General features: G+C 37.0%; 1 protein-coding gene across 1 annotated transcript in view; it reads left to right on the plus strand.

Moving 5' to 3' along the window:
* Positions 1 to 23,775, plus strand: part of eeig1a (estrogen-induced osteoclastogenesis regulator 1a) — a 44,582-nt gene that overhangs the window by 14,549 nt on the left and 6,258 nt on the right. Inside the window, exons 3-10 of the mRNA XM_042487924.2 lie at positions 12,284 to 12,404; positions 13,886 to 13,915; positions 16,116 to 16,232; positions 19,423 to 19,469; positions 20,242 to 20,393; positions 22,335 to 22,439; positions 22,560 to 22,755; positions 23,515 to 23,636. Of these exons, the coding sequence (XP_042343858.1) occupies positions 12,284 to 12,404; positions 13,886 to 13,915; positions 16,116 to 16,232; positions 19,423 to 19,469; positions 20,242 to 20,393; positions 22,335 to 22,439; positions 22,560 to 22,755; positions 23,515 to 23,636 (890 nt within the window). The remainder of the gene's footprint in view (positions 1 to 12,283; positions 12,405 to 13,885; positions 13,916 to 16,115; positions 16,233 to 19,422; positions 19,470 to 20,241; positions 20,394 to 22,334; positions 22,440 to 22,559; positions 22,756 to 23,514; positions 23,637 to 23,775) is intronic.

Below are 23,775 nucleotides of genomic sequence, written 5' to 3' on the forward strand. Positions count from 1 at the left end.
TACTGTGCATCGTGCATTGCAATAAAGCCTTAAAATCCTGTGATAATATTTTAAAGCCATATCACTCAGCCTTAGCTTGAACTGCTATTTGTTGCTGTTTTTTTCAATGTAAAGAAATCAATCTTCGGATTTTGGACTGTTGGTTGGACAAAAAAAGACTGGCCAATACATGAAATAGAAAATTGGGTTTATTTTTTGGACTTAATGTAAAAAAATGTGGCATTTTATAAAGGCTGTACAAAGCTTTTGAAATAATTGTAAGAGATGGTATGTGATGTTAAATTCCAATAACACGTATATTGAAAAATATAAAAGAAATATATATAAAAGAAAATTGGGATTAGAACAAACAATTAAACAAAGAAAAAAGAGCATCTTCTGCACCAACACCCCATTGGATCTACTGAGTATCCTCTAATTAAAATGGAGAATTGGGTGTGTGTCATGGTTTGAAAGATTTTAGGAACATGTCCCATGCGACAGCCCCGTGAGTGCTGACTTCCAGGAAGTTTAGTGGAAACACAAGCAGGAAACAATCCCTGGAACCACCTCTGTTTTAAGGTTTTGTCAACCAAGTCACTGAAGCATACCTCCTCTGTGAGAGAAAGTGTTGTCTTTGTCACCTGGTCGGACATTTGGCCGGTGAGAGCGGGGAAGGGACGAGAGAAAAGGAAGGAAGAAGTTTGTGTGGCGAGTTTAGAGATTGACTGGGATCGAGCTGCTTCTCAACAGCTGTTTCCTGTTTTCATCTCACTTTTCCAGCCGTTAGCGTTTTGGTGGGATGTGAGGGGAGGTGTGGGGGTGTGGGGTGCGGGGGTGTTTTGGACGTTATTCCTCTGGTATCAGGCCAGGTGATCAAAACGTCTCTTCCTCCATGCAGGGGATTTCCTGCGAAATCGATTGTTTTAGCTTCTCTCTCTAATTTTCTCTCTTTTTTAAAAAAACCTGCTTTTTTAAATATTTTCATGATGTTTTGATTTGCCACATAGAGGAGAAAAATGCAATCCTTCACCAGGTTTCAACTCCATTTACAGACATGAATGAGTCATTGTTATCGAGAAACAGTTCCTATAAATGATTAATAACTCTGATTGCAGCACTCTGATGTTAGAGCAGTTAACATCACAGAGGAAAGACTTTGGTGTTCAGTTTCATATAACCTCACTGACTGAAATGTATGTATACCAGGGGCGTAACAGTGCGTGTATTGGTAACAAACCATCACGGTACAGGCACTTCTGGTTCAGCCCACAGGTGGACAGCGCTTTGTAAACATTAACATTAATTAATTTATAATGTTAGAACAGCAAATGTACAGAATTTTTTAGTTGCGGTACGTGAAGATGCTCCCGTGTCATTCAAGTCACCTTTGTGTGATCACTTCGGTTTCTGGGTGAAACACGAAAAGAGAGAAAAGGCAAGTGGGGAAAAAAAAGCAGTGTGCCGACATTATTAAGTGGCAACTTAGTGGCCCCATATGAGTGTGACTATCACCGCTGCAAGACAAAAACATGAAGTTGTGCAAACGCTGCTCCTGAGAAGTATTTTATTTGTTGGAGAGCTTAGTGGTTTGAAGCAGTACTCTATGGTATTTTTATACATTTTGTTTTGATTCATTTCATTTGAATCCTTTGCTGAGTCACTGACAGCTGACAACTGTTAAACCATTATTGTTTAACCAAATAAATGAATGTTCTTAATTAACGACGAGCAGTTTTTAGAAAATTAAATGCATCTTTCAGAAGTCTTAAAAATGCTTAGCCATGGGAAGTAGGATTTTATGAAGCGATGGGAATCCAAGCGGCCGAATCTCACATGCAGAGTGAAAAACACAAAATTGCCGAGAAAATAATAAAGAAGTACAAGATAATTCCTACTTCTGTTGGTAAACAAAAAAGATACTTTTATGATGATATAATATAGTCACTGTCTTCCATGTGTTTCACTCAAGAAAGGCTTTTTTCAACATTTTTATTGTTATCAACAGTTTTATTTCATACTAAACATGTGGGCTAAATAAAATTGTCCCTCTTCAGTTTGGATATTTGAAAATTAGTCTAAACTTCATTCAGAGTGGCATTAAGAAAGTCTTTTAAAAAATCTTAAATTGAACTTGCTTAAACCTGCAGGAACTCTGTAAAAATGGTCAATACTGATGCAGCAAATGTTTTTTATAGCTTTTAGTTTGCAGAATACGTCAAGCTCCATAAAATACTACATTTCCCATAATGCAACTTGCATCTTTCATGCAGCATCTTTTCATCAGACTTCCATCTCTTTCAAACTCCAACACTTTCTGAACCTGAAGTTGACAAAGCTCCCCCAGAGCCACAGAGACATTATATAACTGTTTTACAGGTGCAATGGGACTCCCTGTGAGGGGTGAACCGACCTGTGTGTTTAAGTTGGTCGACTTTCCCTTTAAATAGTGTTTATTCAATAAAAGTTACTCACATATTAGGGTGAAGGGTCCCATGTGTTGTTGTTTTATTGTTGTTTTAGTGGTTGTTGTTGTCAGCTTTTGGGAATTAGCCTTTTGGCAGTGATGTTGATCAAATGCAAATAAATTAGTGAAGTAACAGGTACGAGGGAGTATTTGCGATTTATTCGATGTCTCTCCAGTAGAAAACATGGCTGTTTAAAGGTTTTTAGTGTCAGCGAGGGTCGACCCTGTGACCTTTTGGGTACAGGAACATCCTCTGTGACTCCTCGCCCCTCCTGGTTGGTCCTGACGTCACCGTCCCTCTCTGCAGGATCTGTCTGCTTCCTCAGCACTCTGCTCTCTCTCTGCGCTGTTTATCTGAGCCCTTGATGCGACCCGACCCGGGCTGCTGTTTGTGTTTCTGTAAACGGCCGGGGCCCCCAGGAGCCACGCAGCCAGGATGGGAGATAAGGATCCCAAACTGCTGCATTGCTGACATGTTGAGTCATCACATGCTGGGGTCCAGTTGAGGGTAAACTCAAATCAGGGGCTTCGTGTTTACATTTCAGGCTTTCTGATGACTCTAAGGGTGCAGTCACTACTTAGTTTGCCTGAATAACAGCAGAGAAGTTTTCTTTGTTGTTACATTTGGGTTATTTCGGTTCAGTTTTCCAACTTAACAAGCCGACCAAAACTTTAAACACATGTAACATGGAGCCAGAAACAGCTCGATTACTGGACACAACTTTAATTACCTGTCGTCTTGCCAGATTGCAGATTTTTGGCAGCAGGGAAAAGGTCAAAACAAATCTGATTCCAGTTCCTGAAAGTCATGCTCAGCATGATACATGTAGTTCATAATATAAGTTTTCCCACCAGCAGGGACAGCTGACTAGTAGATATTAGTATTAGTCTACTTCAACACCTAAATGCTGAGTCAATATGAAAAACCTGAAAAAAAGTTTTAAAAAGGTCTCTTCCGAAACCGAAGAGACCAACTTTTTTTTTTTTTTTTTAAATCCATTTGTTGAAGTCTCTTTGTAAACTGAGGACTCATTTTTTCAGTAAATGCTTCATATCTGGGGTGTTTTTGTGGCGTGGTTTGTGGTTATGTCACGTACCATGAAACTTCATATGTGGGCATATTGTTGCATGTCATACCTCCTTCTTTTCCCATGTTTCCTGTAAATAATCTTAAGAAGTACTTTTTTCTCATCCCAATAAAAACCTAGTTTCCCATTTTTCCCTCCAGTGTTTGCCTCTTTTGAGGTTTTGAGGTCACAATTCATCCTCAGCAGCCTGGCTTTTATTTGCTTTCCTACAGCTTCCCTAATCTGCTCTGCATATTATTTAGTCACAGGAATATTTTGTTCTGTCTCTTGTTGACTCGAACTGCCTGCTGACTCTTGGCCTACTTACTTTAATTTGTGTGTAATTGTTGATGATGTAGGAGTTTGAGCTTGTTCTACTGTAGATTATTTTACTTTTCAAACTTGGGAGTGAAAATCAGACTGCTGGCACTGTTTCCTGTAGTTTTACGATCTCTGTTTTTGGTTTTGTCTGAGGTTCAGAGGCTGAGGTCATTTTTGGATGCTGTCTTTTGTCAACACAGGACAGCGTCTCTCCTACATTTATGTAGCAGTTACAATTATTTGGTTCTTTTGTTTTACTGAACAAGTCTTCTTCCTGAGCTGCCACTCCTCCGTCTTCAGGATGACGTGTGGAAAACATCAGTTTTTACTCTATTTTCAGCTGTTGGAAATTGTGTTTGTTTGAGGCAGTTTTCTGTTTGGAGCACACTGATTTGGTTGATCTTGATCAAAGTATCGCCCTCAGGGACCAATGCATGGAAGAGGCCACGCTTAATGGCCGCCTTTGTATTCGTTTTTCTGTGCAGGCGTTATCATGTCGGCCCTGTTTATGTGAGCTCTGTTCAGCTGGAGTGAGAGCAGCTTCAGTGTCTGTCTACTGTCACCGTGACCTGCTTTAAGTGTCTGCTGCTGGGCTGCGTTCACAGCACAAAGCTGAGGTTGTAGCTTGTATCTAGTCTTGTATTTTTGGTGAGTCAAGTGTCTTTGTAAAGTCCTGACACATTGTTGAACCCTTGAAAACCTGAGCAAAGTGGCTTAATTTCTTTTAAAAATACGGGAAGAGGACAGCGAGCAATGAAAGACAAAATGACTCCAAAATTAGTGAGAAATTAGTAAAAAGTACAAGAAAGAAAAAATAAATCAATAAAATAACATTTTTTTTTCTAGAAATTTTCCCTAGCTTTTTAAAAATATATATTTTTTAAATCTACTAATTTCTTGTAATTTGTGAAACATTTTTATCTAGTTGCCCCTTGCCTTTTTTTCACATTTTTTAAAAATAAGAAATCACACCAATCTGCTCAGAGTTCAATGGTTAAGAGGCATCTGAAAACAGCAAAAGAAAAGTGATGTCAAAGAGTTAATACTCAAAAGATGAGAAGCATTCAAACTATAATGTATATCTCCAATAAGACTGCTTTTTGTTTTAGCACAAGGTAAAACGGGTTCTTCCACACTATAAATTCTTACTTATAAGTGCACAGAATAAAATAATCTTGACTTCTGAGATGGAACTAAAGACATTAATTTTGCCAAATTAAAGTCTTATGAATAAATTGTTGTTGCTAACATAATAACCTAATAGAGAAGTAAGTCAAGAATTTCTGAATTTTGAGTCAAGTTGCCACAAGAAAATAATGAAATTGTACCTTTCTGCAAATCAAGAACCAAACAGCGGTGGCATCATGCCGCTCCAGTGTGTGATTACACTCCGCATCGTTGCATCCTACAATCAAAAGAGGCATGACATGTGTGACGTTTAACACACGAGTGTCTCTAGCATGACATATAAAATATGCATCTTCAGCACTTTCTAAACAATAACAAAGGCATTAATGTGTTAATGCTGATCTCGTCCTTTGCTTAGAGGGTAAGGAGCTCGTGAATATCATTGTTTTCTCAGTTTGTCAACATTTATCGCCAATGTTCTTCTTTCTATGGTACACTTACAGCTGCTTTTTAAATCTTGCATGAGTTGCTCACACAAACACATTGTCAAAATGTCACACTCATGCCGTCCATGGTCACGTCTTTCCGTCTTTACACAGAGCTCGTTTCGGGACTGTTACCACCTCCGTTCCCGGGTCAGAGGCAAGACCACTCTGTCCCCCCTTTCTGTGATCGGATGTTATATACAGAATGCCGAAGCGGCACAAAGCCATGATATTCCCACCTTTAACAGCCAATGTACTGTGGCTAGCAACTTGTCAGCTGTCACACCTGTTTTGAATCCACAATGCTGGCATACTGTTTAAAATCACATACTGGAGTGGCGTGATGCTGCCCTTGTTGTCTCTGTGTAAAAATACAAAGGAAAGGGACCTTGAAGTGTCCATGTGGTACGATCTCTGTGTAAGAAGGGCTGTTGATTCCTGCAGGGACAGTGTCATGAAAAGAGTTAGTTTTTTACAGAGACATCACTGTGTTTCCATCGGGCGTGGTATCACCAAAACCAGGTATTTTAAGCAAAAACATGATATTCTTCCTAACCATAACCAACTGGTTTTTGTGCCTAAACATAACGGCAACCATCGTATCCTCTATATAATAACGTGCAATTGTGACGTGCCCATAGTTTGCAGTAGTATTGCAAACATTAATTCTGGCGGTTTTATTATTTAGTAATTGTAAAATGCATTGCAAAATTGAGGTACTCAGTGTTATATCAATAGATTACTCACTTGTTAAATGTTTTGCTTTTGATGTGGCAAAAACCCTCAGTTTTTACCTTTAAATTCAGCGTTTTGTTTCATAAAAGTGTTGTATTTTCGTCTGTGGTGCTGGGTGTAACCAGGCGGACTGAAGTCCTTCATGATTTAGTATCAGATATTAGTTTGATTCAGATCAGAACTGAAATAGTGTGACTACATGCAGGTTTTTCGTTTTTGACGCTGATCACAGAACAGCTTATATTTGAGTCTCACGTGAGAGGCCAAAGTTTGTGGTAGCAGCTGCTGTGTGAACGCAGCCAGAAAAATGCTCTGTTAACAGCTCCACTGCACTGCTCCTGCACAAACAGGGAAGCACACAAGAGTAAAAAGAGAGAACAGACGGGATGCAAAGGCTGCAGGTGAGATTAAGAAACAAACGTTCAGAGGGCTTTTAAAAGCGTCTGAGGCTGAAAGAGAGAGTTGTCGGCGTGAGCGCCTCCTCCTCTGAGCTGCTGGCAGAGCGTCGCTGGATTTGAGGAGTGTGAGGTTTCCATGGAGTCTGAACAAAGCCATCTGGACTGAGGAATGTGGTTTGGGAACGCTCCCCGTTACACACTGGAGGACCAATAGCGTCGGGTTCCTGATAAGACCTTGGAGAGAGAGAGATGAGAGAGAGAGAGACTGTGCTTTTGTGTTTCTGCTCCTCTGAAAACCTCACTTGTTTCCAGGGATAGATGGATGAAGGGAAATCTTCATTTTCACCTCCTGGAGGAAGTCATAGGGTTGATTTGTGGGTTTTGTTTTGGGTGTTTTCTCCCAGTGCTTTACTACGTCTGCCACAATTTTTGAGTTAAGCATGCCCGAGCCTTTAAATCACATTGTTCAGACAGATTAATATCGTTGGTGGTAAACTCGAGCGTGAAGAGGTCTTGTGGAGTTTTCTTGTAAACAAAGTTATGTTTACATTCAGAGCATTTGTTTCCTTGAGAACTACGCTTCCTTCCTCGTAAAACATTTGCAAACCCAATTTTTCAATTAAATGTAATCAGTCAGTCTAAAAATCTAAAAAAATCACAACACTTGCGTATTTTCAGACCACAGGGCCCAAAGTGAAGATTTCAAATAAGTAATTTTTGTCTGAGCAGTAGTCAAAAGACCTGAAACCTGACGCCGATTCTGACAATAACCAAAGATGTCCTCGATAGATGATAAATACAGGATTTTAGCAGTAAAACTTGTACGTTTGACTAAATTCATTGTACAACATAAATACTCAATTTATAGTATTAAATTGAGAAAAGCAATAAAACTTAAATTGAGAGCTTGTACCAGTAAACGTCTTCTAAGTGAGCAATCTTTTACCAGCATTGTCATCAGTTAATTAAATTAAAAAAATTTAAATAGTAAATAAAATCATAAAATTCTATAAAAATAACATTTTGAAAAGTGATAAAATGTAAAATTATAATTTAAAAAATATTATTAAAGAATAAACTTTGAAATTAAAACAATTGATATTTTAGAATCCATTGTCTTAAAGGTCTGCACCTGACAATAAATAATTTGATAATAATAACATTTATTTTTCAAAATTCTTTACATAGCTAAACAAAAATTGGAAAATAAAATGGCATGCTAGCTTTGATAAAAAGTTTATTGAAGCGATTTAGAAGATGATACTGATTCTGACAATAAGCAAAGATGTCCTCAATAGATAATAAATACAGGATTTTAGCAGTAAAACCTGTACGTGTGATTAAATTCATTGTACTGTATAAACGCGTAAGAAGACTAGTTTCTGATTATATTTCGCATTTAAGATTTTTACTGTGGATAATAATTAAAAGTGGTAAAGAGAGGGACGACAAGCGTTAGAAATCACACACCTCATTGTGGAGCATTGATGGTGAATAAGATGATGGGGGAGGGGAGTGTGAAGAGCAGCTGCTGCGAGTTTGCACTATAGATTGTGAGTGTGTGTGTGTGTGTGTGTGTGTGTGTGTGTGTGTCGTTGTACACGTGTCATTAGCGCCTTCTGTCTCACACGATAACTCAAACTGCCTCAAGAGCTCAATGAATCAAAAAGACTGAAATCCAAGTTGAAGAAGTAAAAACATGGAAGTAATAATTGTAATATTTAAATTAAACTAAGAACAAGTCATTATTCAGTGTATTTGTTTCAGATCATGATTTCTTTTTTTTCTTTTCTTAAACCCTCTATACAGCAGAGTAATTGAGCTGTGGGGCATCTGTTTTTCAGCATTGACCACCAGCTACTGTATGTTATACACTGACTACACTTAAGTATCTCATACGGCCCCATTTAAAAAATCCCAAACTATCCCTTTAAACTTGAAAGTTTCTCATCATAATGCCCGTGTCATGAGCATCTTATAGGTTACTTAATTAGACTTTTTAAGACTGTTCTTGTACTTGATGTTTCAAAGGAAAGGGCTCTTCATTGCATTTCTCTTTTACCCTCAGTTTTAAGTGCAGTCCCACCACGAAGCTCCGTGTCTGTGATTTATAAGTGTTGGAGTTAAGGAGGCGTCAAGCAGTTTAAGTGACTCCAGAAACATTTGGATGTTTGGTTGGTCTGTTTCCTCTCAGCAGAATCCAGTGAAAGTTTTTAAATGAGCCGTTTGCAGTTTTAAAAGGAAAAACACAACTCTTTTTTCATTGGTGATAGACACACAAATTATGGTGGTCTTTAACAGGATGGTGTTTAACCCAAATGTTTGGTTGTCAGAATAATGCTCATTCACAGAACAGCGCAGATTCTCATGATTCAGGAATAATGAAGAGTAATGGATGTAAGGAGCATTTTCTCCCCATAATTGATGTGTAGCATTTAAAAAGAAATCAACTTCAAACGTCCTGACTTTGGGATTTTGGACGTCTTCCTGTTTTACCACCAGAGACGTTCATAATTAACTACAAATTACACAGTAGAATGACAGCTTCTCACAGTGAAAAATTCATTTTTAGCAACCTTTCAAGACTGGAATATCTCAAGAAGTATTGAATAAATTACCATTAATTTTGGTGCGAACATCACCGGTTTCCAGAGGATGATTGTGATCCCCTGATTTTGAGATTTTTTATGATAAAATAAGATATATAAAAAAAGGAATAAGACAAGATAACATAAGATAACACAACAACATGACATGACATGACATGACATGACATGACATGACATGACATGACATGACATGACATGACATGACATGACATGAAATAAGATAAGATAAGATAAGATAAGATAAGATAAGATCAGTTAAGATTAAGATAAGACTTTATTTGTCCCACAGTGAGGAAATTTGTGTTGTTGGAGCAGCCAGGTGTGTACAGGATAAGCAAGCAAAAGAACAATATAAACTGTAAAAATAGAAAAAAAGTAAGGTAGTAAAAAGTAAAAATAAATAAATAAGGTGCCAAGCTCAAAAGTTTAAAAAATATTTACACCATTGCATAGAAGATAATTGCACTTGTGAAAAAAATCACACTTTTCTATAATATTTTGTGATTTTGCTTATAGTCTCAACAATTGGATGGATTTCCATAAACTGTTGTTGCACACATCCATTTCCCCCTTTGGGAGTGTTTTCATAACTTTAATTCTCTCTTAACTTTTCTTCTTGTCCCATCTTCTTTGGTTAATAATCAAAACCTTAGAGTCTAGTTTACAAAGGCATAAATCCAACTTTACACTTTACATACAACATTGTAGGACCAGCAGAATAATATAATGGGATATTTCATTCTAAAATAATTTACATTCTTAATTTGCTCATTAGAATGGTTAAATAAAAGTACATTTCTCTAAATTTAAGTTCTTAATATTTGGCTTTGAATGTAAAACAAGAAACAAGAAAAGAGATGTAAACAAGAAAAAAATATCACAATTTTTTTTCTTGTTTACATAATGTTTGCAGTGTAATTTCTCTGTCATAGTTTCTTTTTTTTATTTTTATTTTATTTACTTCTAATTATATATTTTTATTTTTTTAACTTTCTCTTTGTATCCATAATTATTCTGTCCTTGAGCTGCTGAATCCCCTCTGGAGATCAATGTATCACATCTCAATAATGAAAAAAATCAACACAATTACACATTATACTCACAAAATGAAAAGGGCTATAAACAGTGATTATTTTCCACGATTGATAATTATCTTCTCCATTGATCATTTGGTCAATAACAAATCATAAAATGTGTGAAAAGGACCATTGCAATCCTAAAGTACAAACAACAGTGCAAAAACCCAAAAATATGCAATTAACTATCTCAACAGACAAAGAAAAGCTGGAAATCCCCACAGCTGGGAAGCTGGAGTTTGTTAATTTTTTTGGAATTTTCTCTTGAAAAATACCTAAAAGTTACTGGTGACGATCAGTTGACCAACTGTTATGAACAAGAGTGCTGTTTGATTTTACAGATGACAGGAAAGGCTGCAGAAAATCTAATTTAGATGTGAACTTTGTTTTAGCAACACAACACACGTCAGATTTGATAAACAAATTAAGATGTCTCACAAATCGACGTTCTTCCTTCTGTTGTTGCGTGCTTCGTTGTTTCTAAGACATTTCTCCTCCTGTCACACCAGCTTTTGTTTTCAGAAACAAACAGATCAGCGACCCGTCTGTTTGTTTTCACGCCGACAGCTGTGTTTCCCACCCGTCAGCCAGGATGTATGGATACGTAAAGGTTTACTGCTGGCATTTTCTGACCAAGCAAAACTGTTTTCACAGAAGTCTGTTGACCTTTGTTAAACTGTTTCCCTGACAGGTTTTCTTGTCAGTAACAAAGGAGAAAAAATCCTGAGAGATAAATTAGTTTACATGTCGAAAATGTTGTTTCATTACTCAGTGCATTTAGCCTACGCTTTATTTAGAATATTTTAACCAATTTATAAGCTGTTACTGACGGGGATTTGAAGCTGTCATATCAAAAACACCATACTCTGTTAAAAAAAAAACCCAAAACAGATGATTGAAACATTGCTGCTCTACCGCTGCCTCTATCGGCTGTTGTGGAAGGTAAAATAAATATTCAAATAAAGTGGACACTTAAACCTGTAATGATTTTTTTAGGTGGCTAAAATATGTTTTGCTGCAACCCCCTTCTACAGCAGGATATCGCATAGCTTCCGTGCCGTGTTTTGGGACTGTGATTTATTAATCAGAGAAGGAGGGTGAATGGGGTTTGACTTTTTTTTAATTAAAAATTAATGTAAAATACTACCTTTTAAAGTTGTATGTCCCTCACCCAAGCCTAAATTAAAAACACAAATCCCTCCTCAGTGCTTACATTTTTTTTAAAAAAAATGCCTGACCCGTTTTGCAGCGCCCCTTTCCCCCTTAATAATGAATAGTCCCTAACCACCGAGGGAGGCTGGTGCAGTCACTAGGAACGCGTGCAGAACGCCGAGTCCAGTTTAAGTCTGACTAACATGTTTGCATTTTTAAAAGTCCAGTTTAATTCGGACTAATGCAATAAATCGACTTTTTCTAACATCATGTAAAGTGATTGTGAGGTCACTTATTGGGTCTTATTGAAAAAATGTCTCCGCTCTCTATCCTTAAACCAAATGCTGCATCTGCCTCAGAAATCAGCCAAAGTTAAGCTCAGCTAAAACAGTAATCGTGTGTCAGAAGTCATGGGAATCAGTTCTGTATTTCAGTTAGTTTTGGAAAAACTTGCTCATGACATGTTTTCTCAGTGTTGCTCTGATAAATCTGATTCTCAGTGGACACAAGGAGGCTGAGAGACTGGGAATGACATAACTGGAACAAATGTGTTGTTCTGAGTATAACTAATCAAAATTATAACGTGCCAAGACTCGGGAACATTTGGGTTTGACCTAAATGTCAGGACAACAGCCCTAGTCTTTGCATTAATACACACTTTATGTTGTAGTTTTACATAACATGTTACAGTGTCACTGTCACTTAAAAATGAATCATACTATCATTGACCACAGCTGCTCAAGAGATGAGGAGTAAGCGAAAATAGAAAGGCTTTCTTGAAATTAATAATTCATCGGAAGCACAAGAACGCAAAAAATGTTCATCGCAGAGATTTATGTGTTCCCGCTGTTCTTTTCTTCTTACAGACAGGAGGTTCACGAGAACTGTGTTCGCTGGAGGAAGAGGTTCACCTTTGTGTCCAAAATGAGTGCCAATCCCCACACCGGCGTCCTGGATCCTTCTGTCTGCAGGGTGTCAGTCAGAAAGGTACCGCTCTCACAAGTGCCTGATAAATGAATTCAATCAATACAATGTTCTTAAAAGTTTATTTGAACCAAAATAATAGAAAACTGCACTCCTGTTGACTAAAGATATTCAGTTATGCAGTTAGAGACCTGCTTTACTTTTATTTTTAATTTATTTAACCAGGAATGGTCCCATTGAGATTCAGAATCTAATAATAAAATACTTCAAAATATACACACTCAATAAATTTAACCCTCTGAAACCTGGATTGCCATTGCTTTTTTTGTGCTGTGTTCAGACACCTTTGCAAGTATTTAAACCTGAGGAAATTGGTTTGCTTTCTTTTGAAAACATGGAGGAAAATGCAATGAGTAACTTGACCAAAAGCTGTTCAGCTAACTGCAAGAGATTAATAGATAGGGGGAAAGATAGGAAAATTGCACAAAAAACTATATTTATAATTATCATAATTATATTTTTTAAATTATTTTAAAGAAATATTATTTTTGATTGGGTTGATTTGGGCATAGTTATCCCCGATTAATATCACATAATTTGGATAAAGCCAATTTGAAATTTTAAAATCAGATGTCAGTTGATACTAATTTAATAATAAAATGTAGATAGAAAACCACACCAGACCTTCACATACAAGATGCAAAAGGTAGCCCAGCTAGAGGATAAATTAAAACTGAAAAACAAAACAAAACATAATAAAGACTTTTCCAAAACTTTTAGTAAGTTGTACTTATTCCATGACTTTTTGAAACTTGGAAAACATGAAATTTCATGACTATTCCAGGTTTTCCATGACCACAGGAACCTTGTGTCCCATGCAGCCCTACCTAAAAAAAAGTATGAGAGGCTCATCTGAAAATAGGACAAGAGATTTGTTATTTGTAATTTCTTCACAAAAAAAACTCAAAGCAAAATAAAACAAAACAAAAAAGGGGGAAAAAATAAAATAAATTATAATAAAGTAAAATTTGACAAAGTCTGACATGACTGCCTGGTTTTTTCTGAAACCTCTCGATTGCTCCAGCAATAGTGTATCAGTTGATCCTAATTTAACGTGCCAAATTAAAATCCGTCAAGGTTCCTTTCAGTACTGTAGATCACTAAATCAATCGGTATTGGTCAGGGTTTGTAGAAACACATAGGTAACATCAAAATCTTTTTAATTTTGTGATTATCTTATCTCTTGTATCAATACCCTACAGAACTATATCCACTAACAAACCAAAATGATTGTCCCGACTGTTGAAGGAGGTTTTGAGACATTCTCCCACAAATGTCTCGGGGATATTTCAGTGCAGACTTGATGCTAAAATCTCCCATGTGAACGCCGCCTCGGTGCCATGCTCTGAGGAGCATTGAGTGTGGTCTCGGCCTGTAATTTCAACTCTCCCGTCGGGAGCCCTGTAATTGGAGGCCACTGTAATATGAAGTTGGATCAGTTCAGATCACCGGGTTCATAACTGTCTTCCTGTTTTCCCCCGCAGGAACTCAAAGGAGGAAAAGCATATACGAAGGTAAGAAGAGTCTCCCTCTCGGGTCGCCTCACCTCTCATAAACACATAGAAACAGTTACAAATGAGCTGTTTAAACATTAATGCCACATCATGTAAATATTAGTATTTCTCACTCGAGGAGGGCGTCTCGATAAATCAAAAACCCGTCTTAACTAAAGTTCACATTTTCCCGGAATCTGCAGCACATCCTGCCAACACCTCTGTGACCGTAACCGAACGAGCTCCGGACAAATGAGTCACGTCTCGCATTATAAAACTACAAGGTCAAACCCCTCGTGAAGATACACGCTCGTTGATCTTTTGCCGTTGTTGCCCGACAGGAACCGTTTCCTCTGTTTTCGCCTGTTCCCCATTTAGGTTTTCCTTGCGGCTAAATATACCCGGCTTCCCTCCTTAGAAGTTGGCTTCCTTTAAATACACACCTATGAAAACAGAAGCTCCTAAAGAAAAGGGAAACCTGGAGAATGAAGATTGGGGACCTTTAGCTTGAGAGAGCTGCCGAGTTAATTTACAATAACATCGTAAATGGAGTGAAGACAAAAGGCAGTTTCCACACGGGGAGAAGATGTGAGTCCTTATTGGTATAATCTGGGGCTGAATAGAAACTCCTGACCTTTAGATGTAGGTCAGAGATTTCAAAAGGTGCAGTAAATTTCATGTACTTGAACCATTGCAACTTGTATATGTACTAAGAATAGTGCTGCTCTGAGATTTTACACTTTGAAACCTGGAGCAACATCATTTTCCATGTGCCAGACGCCTTTTACCAGTATTTAAATCTTTGGACCCTCAGCAAATTCAAGGTAGAAGAAAGTAGAAGGTACATTTATTAGTCATTTCTTAAACAAAGTTTAAAAAAAACTAAATTTCATTTGTCCTTGATCCTGGTACATCTTTGGAATTGAAGGATGAGTTGATTAAAATTATCAGCGGAGAATGAGAGCATAGCGGACACCAATGGAGACACCAGCAGAGAATGGGAGCGGAGCGGACACGGGCGGAAACTGAGAGCGGAGTGGACACTGGCGGAGAATGGGAGCAGAGCGGACACCAATGGAGACACCGGCGGAGAATGGGAGCGGAGCAGAAACCGGCGGAGACTCCGGCGTGGACACTAGCAAAAAATAAGAGTGGACACTGGCAGAAACTCCGGCGGGAACACCGGCAAAGAATGAGAGCAGAGTGGACACTGGCGGAGACACTGGCGGAGACACCGGTGGACAATTAGAGCAGAACGGATCAGTCACAGTTAATATATTTACAATGCTGACATCTTTGTATTCTTCATCTTCTTATATGATGCTAACTGGCAAACGGCAGCTTCTTTATTTTCGCCCAACGATTCCAACAACATCAACACCAAAAAAACACTCCACAAAACTCGCTCGAAATGCTCTCAAAATTTACTCATTTATCTCTCTCTACTTCTCTGTCTACAGCCAGGTGCCACTCCATTTTTTTGTGTAATTAATTTTTTTTTTAACTGTTGTTTTTTTTGCTTGTTTCAGGTAATTTTCCTGTCATTGTTTTTTACTAATTTCTTGCAATTTTTATCCATGTTTTGTTAAGTTGTTCACTGCCTTCTTAACACATTAAACCATTACTTTTCTTTTTTTTGTGCTTATTTTTAGGGAATTTTCTGGCAACTTTTTTTTTTCCTAATTTCTTCCTTTTTTTTTCTTTAAAAAACAAACCACGTCTCTGTAGTATGAAACCTGCTGTCTCACTTTCTTCCCAGGGTGCACTCTGATTGGGTGTGTAAAGGGCCATTTCACGTTTTAGATGTGCCCCAGATTCTGATGAGTCGTTCCCAGATAGGAGAACGACATTCGTCTTGCTCTGATTAATTGAGGTCGCAGAGACTTTAACAAGTTAAATCACCACATGCTACACCTGCTCCTCACTCAGCGGAGAATAGTCAGTAAACTTTTTTTTTTTTTATTTTTGCGCTCATCAAAGCCGTTTTAAAAATACAGGCTTCACTCTTCGCCTGGTTTGATGTCTGTTAAGATTGACGTGTGGTTTTTGCACCCTGTCATACATTCAAACTTCAGAAGCTGGTTTAACAACGTCAAGTTGCTCGGTGTGCTAAATAACGGGTGTCGCAGAAATATCTCTTGCCAAAAATAAAAGTCAGTGAACCTATCCATTAGAGCATCTAGAATTAACTCTTCTTCTTCTGTTTCTTTGTCATCGTCAGCTGGGCTTCACAGACCTCAACATGGCGGAGTTTGCGGGCTCTGGCTCCACCGTGCGCTGCTGTCTGCTGGAGGGATACGACACCAAGAACACACGGCAGGACAACTCCATACTGAAGGCAAGGACATGATGAAAAACACGTTTTGCATGTTTTCTCTAATATTTCATTTAAGTTTTATTTGTTTCAAACACGTAAAAAAGGAAATGGAAAAAATACAAAAGCAGACAGCGAAAAAATCATATTTACAAACAATGGAAAAGCATAAAGAAATGATCAAGCACATAGTGACTCGGTTTACATATTCGAAAAGGAGTGAGAAGAAACTTATTTAATCCATATGTTAATGAATTTTAATTAACTAGCTATCTTATTAATTTAAACCTATACTGTAATTAGTTAAATGTATAAATACACCCGCATAATTAAAATCAAATATCCATGATTTTTCATTATTTAAAGAAAAAAGAGGAAGATAAACTAGGAAAAAAATGAATGTTAATCAACATAATAAATAAATAGTAACCCCTGTAAATATTTGGTGATTGTTAAACCTCCTCTTTATCCTTGAAGCCTGAAAAAATAATGATTTTATTTATAATATTTTAACCTGGTTAATGTCTGGACATTGTTTTAGCGCCATTAAACATTAAAACTTCTCCATAGTTTTGCTCCACAGATTGATAAAAACCTTTTTCTCACTGAACATTTTTTTTAAACTAGTTTTGGTAGTAGTTTATTTTATCTTTAAACATTATTTGAATTTTAATAGTTTTGATTGTAAGAATTATGTCTTTATTTGTATCAGAGGAACACAAGAATATAGAAAGATTATTTTTATTTTACAAGTCTGCACCCTCACCCTTTATGCCTGAAGGAAACTCGATCATTAACTCGGAGACTTTGACCTTTGACCCTTGACCTTTTCATTGATTGCTTCCACTCTGCAAATTTGGTCAGAAGCAGAGTGAAAAGAACGAGGATCAATGGTCCCTTTGTCATGTAAAATCACAAGTATATTTGAGTAGTTTAGTTCCATCTAGAGATGAAACAAGTTGTTGAAAAAACAATTTGTTAATGTACAGATAATTGATGGAAATTATTTTATTTTTAAAAAATCACTCTGAAATCACTTTTTTTTGTATTAACTGATGTCAAACTGAACATTTTTTGGTGTTTTTTGATGGTCAGTCGGACAAAACAGAATTCAAAGATCATCGCTTTGGGTTTCAGGATAATCAGTGATCAGTGATCATTTGTATCAGTTTTATATCATTTTATAGTCATTTTATTGACCTGAATGATGGATCAAGATTGAAAATAGTAATCATTAGTTCCAGTTCACAGTTTTATTTCATTTAACCTTTGTACCTTTTCGAGCACAGTTTACTTATTTATTATTTTAACAGTTTCTGTCCCCTATTACTTGTGTGACTGTAAACTAAGTATTTTGGAGTTTGGACTGTATGTAAAGACCTTAGATTTCAGGAAATACACAACTTCCGGGCATTTTATTTTATCGAAAGGATCAACCAATTTATTAAAAATTTAATCTGCAGATTCGTCTGCATTGAAAGTGGCTAGTTTCAGCCCCCAAAATCACCGCTTCTTCATAAAAGCTGAACACAAAATATAAGTGAAGCAGCAGCAGTTTAGTGTGTTGGTTTGGGTGATGGAGACTCTGCAGCACCACCCAGAGGTCATCCACACACACTGCTATTCAAAATCAAAGAGCCAAGACAGTCACGAGTCATCGAGTCATTGAGTCATCGAGTCATCTCGGTCCTCTGGAAGATTTCATGTTGTGTGTGTAACTCAGACGTCAGTGAGCTTTACTGGGAACTTACTCCAAGCTTTTCCAGTCAGTTTCTATTATTGCTTATGCAGCCATCAAGCTGTTCAGTGGAAGCATTTTCATCGCTGCTTCAGCAGAAATATACGTCTGTCAATTCTGGAGTTTTAACTTTGTCGCTGTCTGAGCTGGCTGATAATGATCGATATTTAACTGCGGAGGTGAAATGTAACTAAGTGCTCAAGCACAGTTCTTTAGCACAGTTTTGAGGCACTTGTACTGTAGTATCTCAGTTTTATGCAATCTAATGAAATTGGAGACAAATCTTGCACCACAATACTCTATTTACTGTTTATTCAGATAAATAATACAAAATATGACCAACAAAAAGCAAACAAATTGTTGTATATTAAAGGGACAATTCACCCCTAAATAAAAAAAGACATATTTGGCACTGTGGACTTGTGGTGCTTAAAGCACGAAAAGGAGAAAAACTACATATGAAAAACTCAACAGCAATGTCTCTTTACAGAAATCATGTCCTGGTTACTCAAGATAATCCACAGACCTTTTGTGACCAGTTTCATATCGGTACTATTTTCTTTCTAGCAACCGTATCACTGAGCAGAAGGAAGCGTGCATCTACTCATGGACGAGGGGCTCGTGACAGGACGCGATGTAAACATTGACGGCGTCCTCCTCGGCTGAGCTGTAACGTTAGCCAGCTCGGTGGTGTTTGGAGTCGAGGCACACTTTCCTTCTGTGCAGTAATTCAGTTGGCGGATGTAGTTCAGTATGAAGAAAATAGTTCCTACTTTTTAGGGATTGATTTTAAAAGGCAGCAGTTTCACAACTGTGGGAAAACACTTCATCATTCTGGTAATGTTAGCTCAGAAATGAGAAGAATGAGCACTTCACAGTAGGGATGGTAACAATTAATTGATGATCGTTAAGAACTTAATCGAATATGTGAAATTTAATTGATTAATGGATAGGCTATGCACTGCCATCAAATCATATGCAATATGTTGCTGTGAGCTTTGATGAAGGAAAAATACATTTGCTATTGTTTGAAATGAGCAATTTTTTTATATTTTCTTTTTTCTTTTTTTTTTTAATTGATTGATTGTTAATTTTACAAATCGCTTAAGGAAAGTGCTTACAATTTGCAACCATAGTTCACAGTGAAGACATTTCCTTCATTGTTTTTGCATTTAACTTTGGATGTTTGTAAATAGAAACAATGTATGTTAAAATTGTTTTTTTTCCATATTTTTATTTGTGTTTTTACAGACTTACACAGTGCAAATACACAATACATACCTAACTTCACATGACAATTAAATACATTTGACAAGACAAGACAGGACAAAACAAACAAGACAAGCAAAAAGACTGGGCTGTTGGGACAAACTGCACATTGTGATTTCTTGTAGCATGTTACCTAAGAAAAAAAAAAAGAGCTGACGCGAGAAGGTGTCTGTCTGTCCAGTTTAACAGTATGACCTTTTTTTACAGGTGATCATTGGGATGACCCTCCTGTCTGGAGATCCGTGTTTTAAAACGTGAGTTTTTCAAAGTGTGAGATTTGAATCTTGAATGATGAAACGTATTTGTTTGTTTGTTAATTGTTTATTCACAGAGTCGATAAAAAATGTAAATACAAACATGATTTTAAGTAAAACGGGACACCCCTATAAGATATTCAAAGCTTCTAAATATGATAATAATATAATATAATAATATAATTTTCTTAAATCATAGGTGTTTTTGTACTGTTATAAGGTTTTTTAGTCCCACCTTGTTTTGTATCTGACTTTTAGCAAAAAAAACCACTGAATTTCTGGTCTTAAAACTGATTAATCTAAAGCAAAACATGCATTTCCAACTAAATGAAATGCAAATATGTCCAAAAAAAGAAAATTGTTAAAATAATTAGCTGGGGTTATAATGAAATGGACCTTCTGTATGGCAAAATAAAGAAATGCAGCATTTGCTTAAACATAGGGGGAAAAAATGAATCTCACCATCATGCTCTGAGGTTTTCAAATGATTTAGTTTGTCCTAAATATTTATCAGAAGAGTTCTGAATATTGTGTATGAGTCCTCGGGAATTTATTGACGTCTTGGTATGTTTATAACTTTTTTACCGGATTATAAAGCACTCATAATATTTGTGCTCTTCTGTCCTTTTGTTTCAGCAATGACTCACTTACCCCGCAGTCAATAAAATGAATCTCATCTGAGCGTGCCAAGCTAAGCAGCCCAGCGCTCATTTAATCTGTTCCAGGCTGATAAGTTGTGTTTTGATTTTTTTTTGTTTTTTTTGTCCTGCAGGCCTCCCAGCACAGCAAAGTCCATCTCCGTCCCCGGGCGAGAACACACCCTGCAGCTGGACTGTAAGGGGGAGGGGACAGCCGAGCCCGGGCCTGCCGGAGGGGTCTCTCTGGGCCGAGCCGCCAAGCCTCGACCCTCCATCATCAGTTCAGGTACAACACGGACTTTAAAACATGTAAACATGTTCTCGTAAAATCCCTCAGAACACGTATGGACCTGAAAATGTGCACAATGGATCCCCTTTAAGCTTGTGGTTCCCAAACTGCAGCGTTGGGCCAATTCGAAGGTTTAAAATTCAATTCTGTTTCATGGAGGAGCAAAAACCAAACAAGTGTGCTATGATGCTTGCAAGGCTGTGGAGGTCTGCAAGATTCAGACAAATCAATGTGGACGGATTTTAGAGGAGGAAGAGAAGAAAAGCAGACGATGCTCACTGAGCCAACACATGACTCATATTTAAGTGGTTTTGGGGTGTTTAGCTTACACTTTCCATTTCATAATTAAATTGTTATTGTTAAATAAAACATGATTCAGCTGATACACAGGAGGCAAAAATCGATTTTGCATGACAGACAATGTATTCCTGCAGCTCAGAGTTAAAGCAGTCTCTTAATAAAATCTTTATTTTGCAACTTTTTATGTCTTTCCCAAGAAAGAGTAACGTATGTAATGCAAAGGGTAAATATATAAATATTCAACATGCTGAATCTGGAAATTTGTGCTCATGTTTGGATGTTAATCTTTGAGTTTTAGGGGTTTAAGGGATTCAAAAGGATTTGGATGTGATAAGCAGATTTGCTCCTGGATTCAGAATCAATGAAATTGTATTAAATCGTAACCCTAATTCCAGGTACGGTGACGGGATTTGAGACTGAGAACAGATCAAATAATTTCCTCTTTGCTTTAATCGTCCCTAATTGTCTGAGACTAAAAAAGGTGATACCTGTTTTTAGATCTCATAGGAAAAACTAATCGCAGTAAAATGATGTCAGAGACTCAGACTGGACTCTAGTTTTTCGATCTTGGCTCGACCTTCTGAGCCAGATGTGTTTCACTCCAAGCCAAAACTTTCTGGAACAACTTCTAAAAAAAAAAAACTTTTTGAGATGATTCTCCCTGCACGGAAAACTAACTGACAGTGTTTAGGATTGTGTTCAGTTTGAGTTCAAATGAAACCTGTTTTGTTCCAACTTATAAAACCAATTTAAAGGATTAAAGTCACTCAGAGCGTCTGGTTCAGGGATCTGCAAATTTTCAGCCATGAGACATGAACGAGCTTTGAAGCAGTTACAGAAAACCTGCCAACTGCTCGACTTCTCAGAAACACAGACACTAAATGATTGTAATTTACCGTAAAAGTACACAAAAACTGCTTGATGTCTGATCCTGCAGAAGAAGCAAGACAACAAATATTTTGACTCAAAATAAATACATAACTGTGTTGTTTTCTTCTTCTGAGCAGCGAAGAAAAAGATCAAGTTTGCAGCTTTTTATCTGTGTGGAGTTTTCTTGAGGACAAGATCTTAATTTAATTTAATTTTTCTGAATTTAAATCAAATTAAATTAAAGTAAGATCTAGTTCTTAAGAAACTGGATCTTTAGAACTAGATTGCCTGTCTTGGCCAGGACACTTTTGATAATAACAATACATTTTATTTAAAGAGCACTTTAAGGTATTCAAAGACACAAAAATAAATAAATAATAAAAATAAATTTAAAGAAATCATGAAATAGAATACACAATAAAAATTGGGGGGAAAAACGTGAGGCTTTTCTGGTCAAATAAAGGTTAAATCAATACATAAATGAACAAGAAATATTCTGTTATATAGAAATCACAATATGCATGAAAGAAAAGTAGCAATTTATTCTCGCCCTTATTACCAATTTTCCAAAAATGCACATAAAATAAATAAATAACAAGAGATTAAAATGAAAAGTAATGAAAAAATAATGGCAGTTCTTTAGGTGTGAAGGTCTTACAGTTAATAACAGCGCATTATTGTATTGTATTATTGTAGCGCAATATCCAAATATTTTGAGGCAAAATAAATACATAACAGCGATATTTTCTTCTTTTTTGGTGCCTTCAGGTCTCCTTGAAGAATCAGAGGTAAACCAGTCCGTTCCTGCAGAAATCTTCCAGTCTGGTCACTCTCGTAACTCCAGCTACGCCAGCCAGCACAGCAAAATCTCAGGTACAGCATTAATTAACTGCTATTTCATCCAGCCTTTGTTGTAAAGTCCGTTAATATTCCAGAAAATGGTCTTTGCAAAATAGAGAATATTTGTTTTCTGTCTTCTGTAATTTCCTGCAGGCTACAGCACCGAGCACTCCTGCTCCTCCAGCCTGTCGGACCTCACACACCGCAGGAACACCTCGACAGGAAGCAGCACCTCCGGAGGTTTAGGCTTCACTGCAGAGACGCCTACAGAGGGAGACAAGGACGCCGGACGTCCAGAAAGACCTCCTCGACCCCCGCGGCCTGTCTTACCAACAAACAGGCCTCCCAGGTACAGACACACAGTTCAGTCTCTCATCAGTGCTCTGATCGGTGGATTACTGTTCTCTTATCATTTCAGTTTTCTTCTTTCAGGGTTCATATCAGTCAATCAATCAATCAATCGACTTTATTTGTAGAGCATTTTAAATCCAAACAAGTTGTAACACAAAGTGTCTCATTAAGTAAAACCAGAATCTGATTTGATAACTTTCAAAAACTTGGGGAGAAGGTAATGAGCAACTAAACAAGAAACGGCGCCAAAAATGAGCAAGAAGTTAGTAAAAAGTAACAAATAAATAAAGAAACATAAAAAACAAAAACAAACAAGAAAAGAAATGTATTACGTTTTCCTTGTTTTTGTTTTTTTTCCCGCCTTTTTAAACTAATTTTCAGGTCATTTTCATGTCAGCTCTTACTAATTTCTTTTCTTGTTTGACAGTTCTTGCTAAGTTGCTCAAGGGGTTAAATAGCCTTTGAAAAGCATCTGAACGCAGCACAAGAAAACTGATGTCAGTCCAGGTTTTAATGGGTTAACTAGTATAACTTTTTCTCAGTTTATCTTAACTGATCCAAATAACCTTTTTTTTTTTTTTTTTTAAATTTAATAGGTATTTGTGGAATAAATTTCTGTGACATTTTCCAAAACTTTCTGCATCTATTTAATATTTCAAAACTTTTCTAGACCTGGAAACTGCTATTTACGAATTCCATGACTTTTCCAGGTTTTTAATGACCTTCTTCTTCTCTTCTTCTAATCGCTGTGTTTCAGGAGGAAGCAGGACTCAGTGGAGAGTCAGCCCTCCTGGGTAGACGACACTCGCATCGATGCCGACGACATCGTGGAGAAAATTGTCCAAAGCCAAAACTTTGCAGATATCAACAACACTGAAGGTACAGCGGAGAAAACGATCGTGCAGCTTTGTGTCTGTGTGGTGTTTTCTCAAGAAACAGATCTTAATTTAATTTAATTTTAATGAATTTTATCAAAATTTAATTAAATTAGGATTAATGAATTAAATTAAAATAGATT

Source organism: Plectropomus leopardus, chromosome 4 (genome assembly GCF_026936395.1).
Source record: "Plectropomus leopardus strain MGB_pleo_1.0 chromosome 4, ASM2693639v1, whole genome shotgun sequence".
Lineage (NCBI taxonomy): Eukaryota > Metazoa > Chordata > Actinopteri > Perciformes > Serranidae > Plectropomus > Plectropomus leopardus.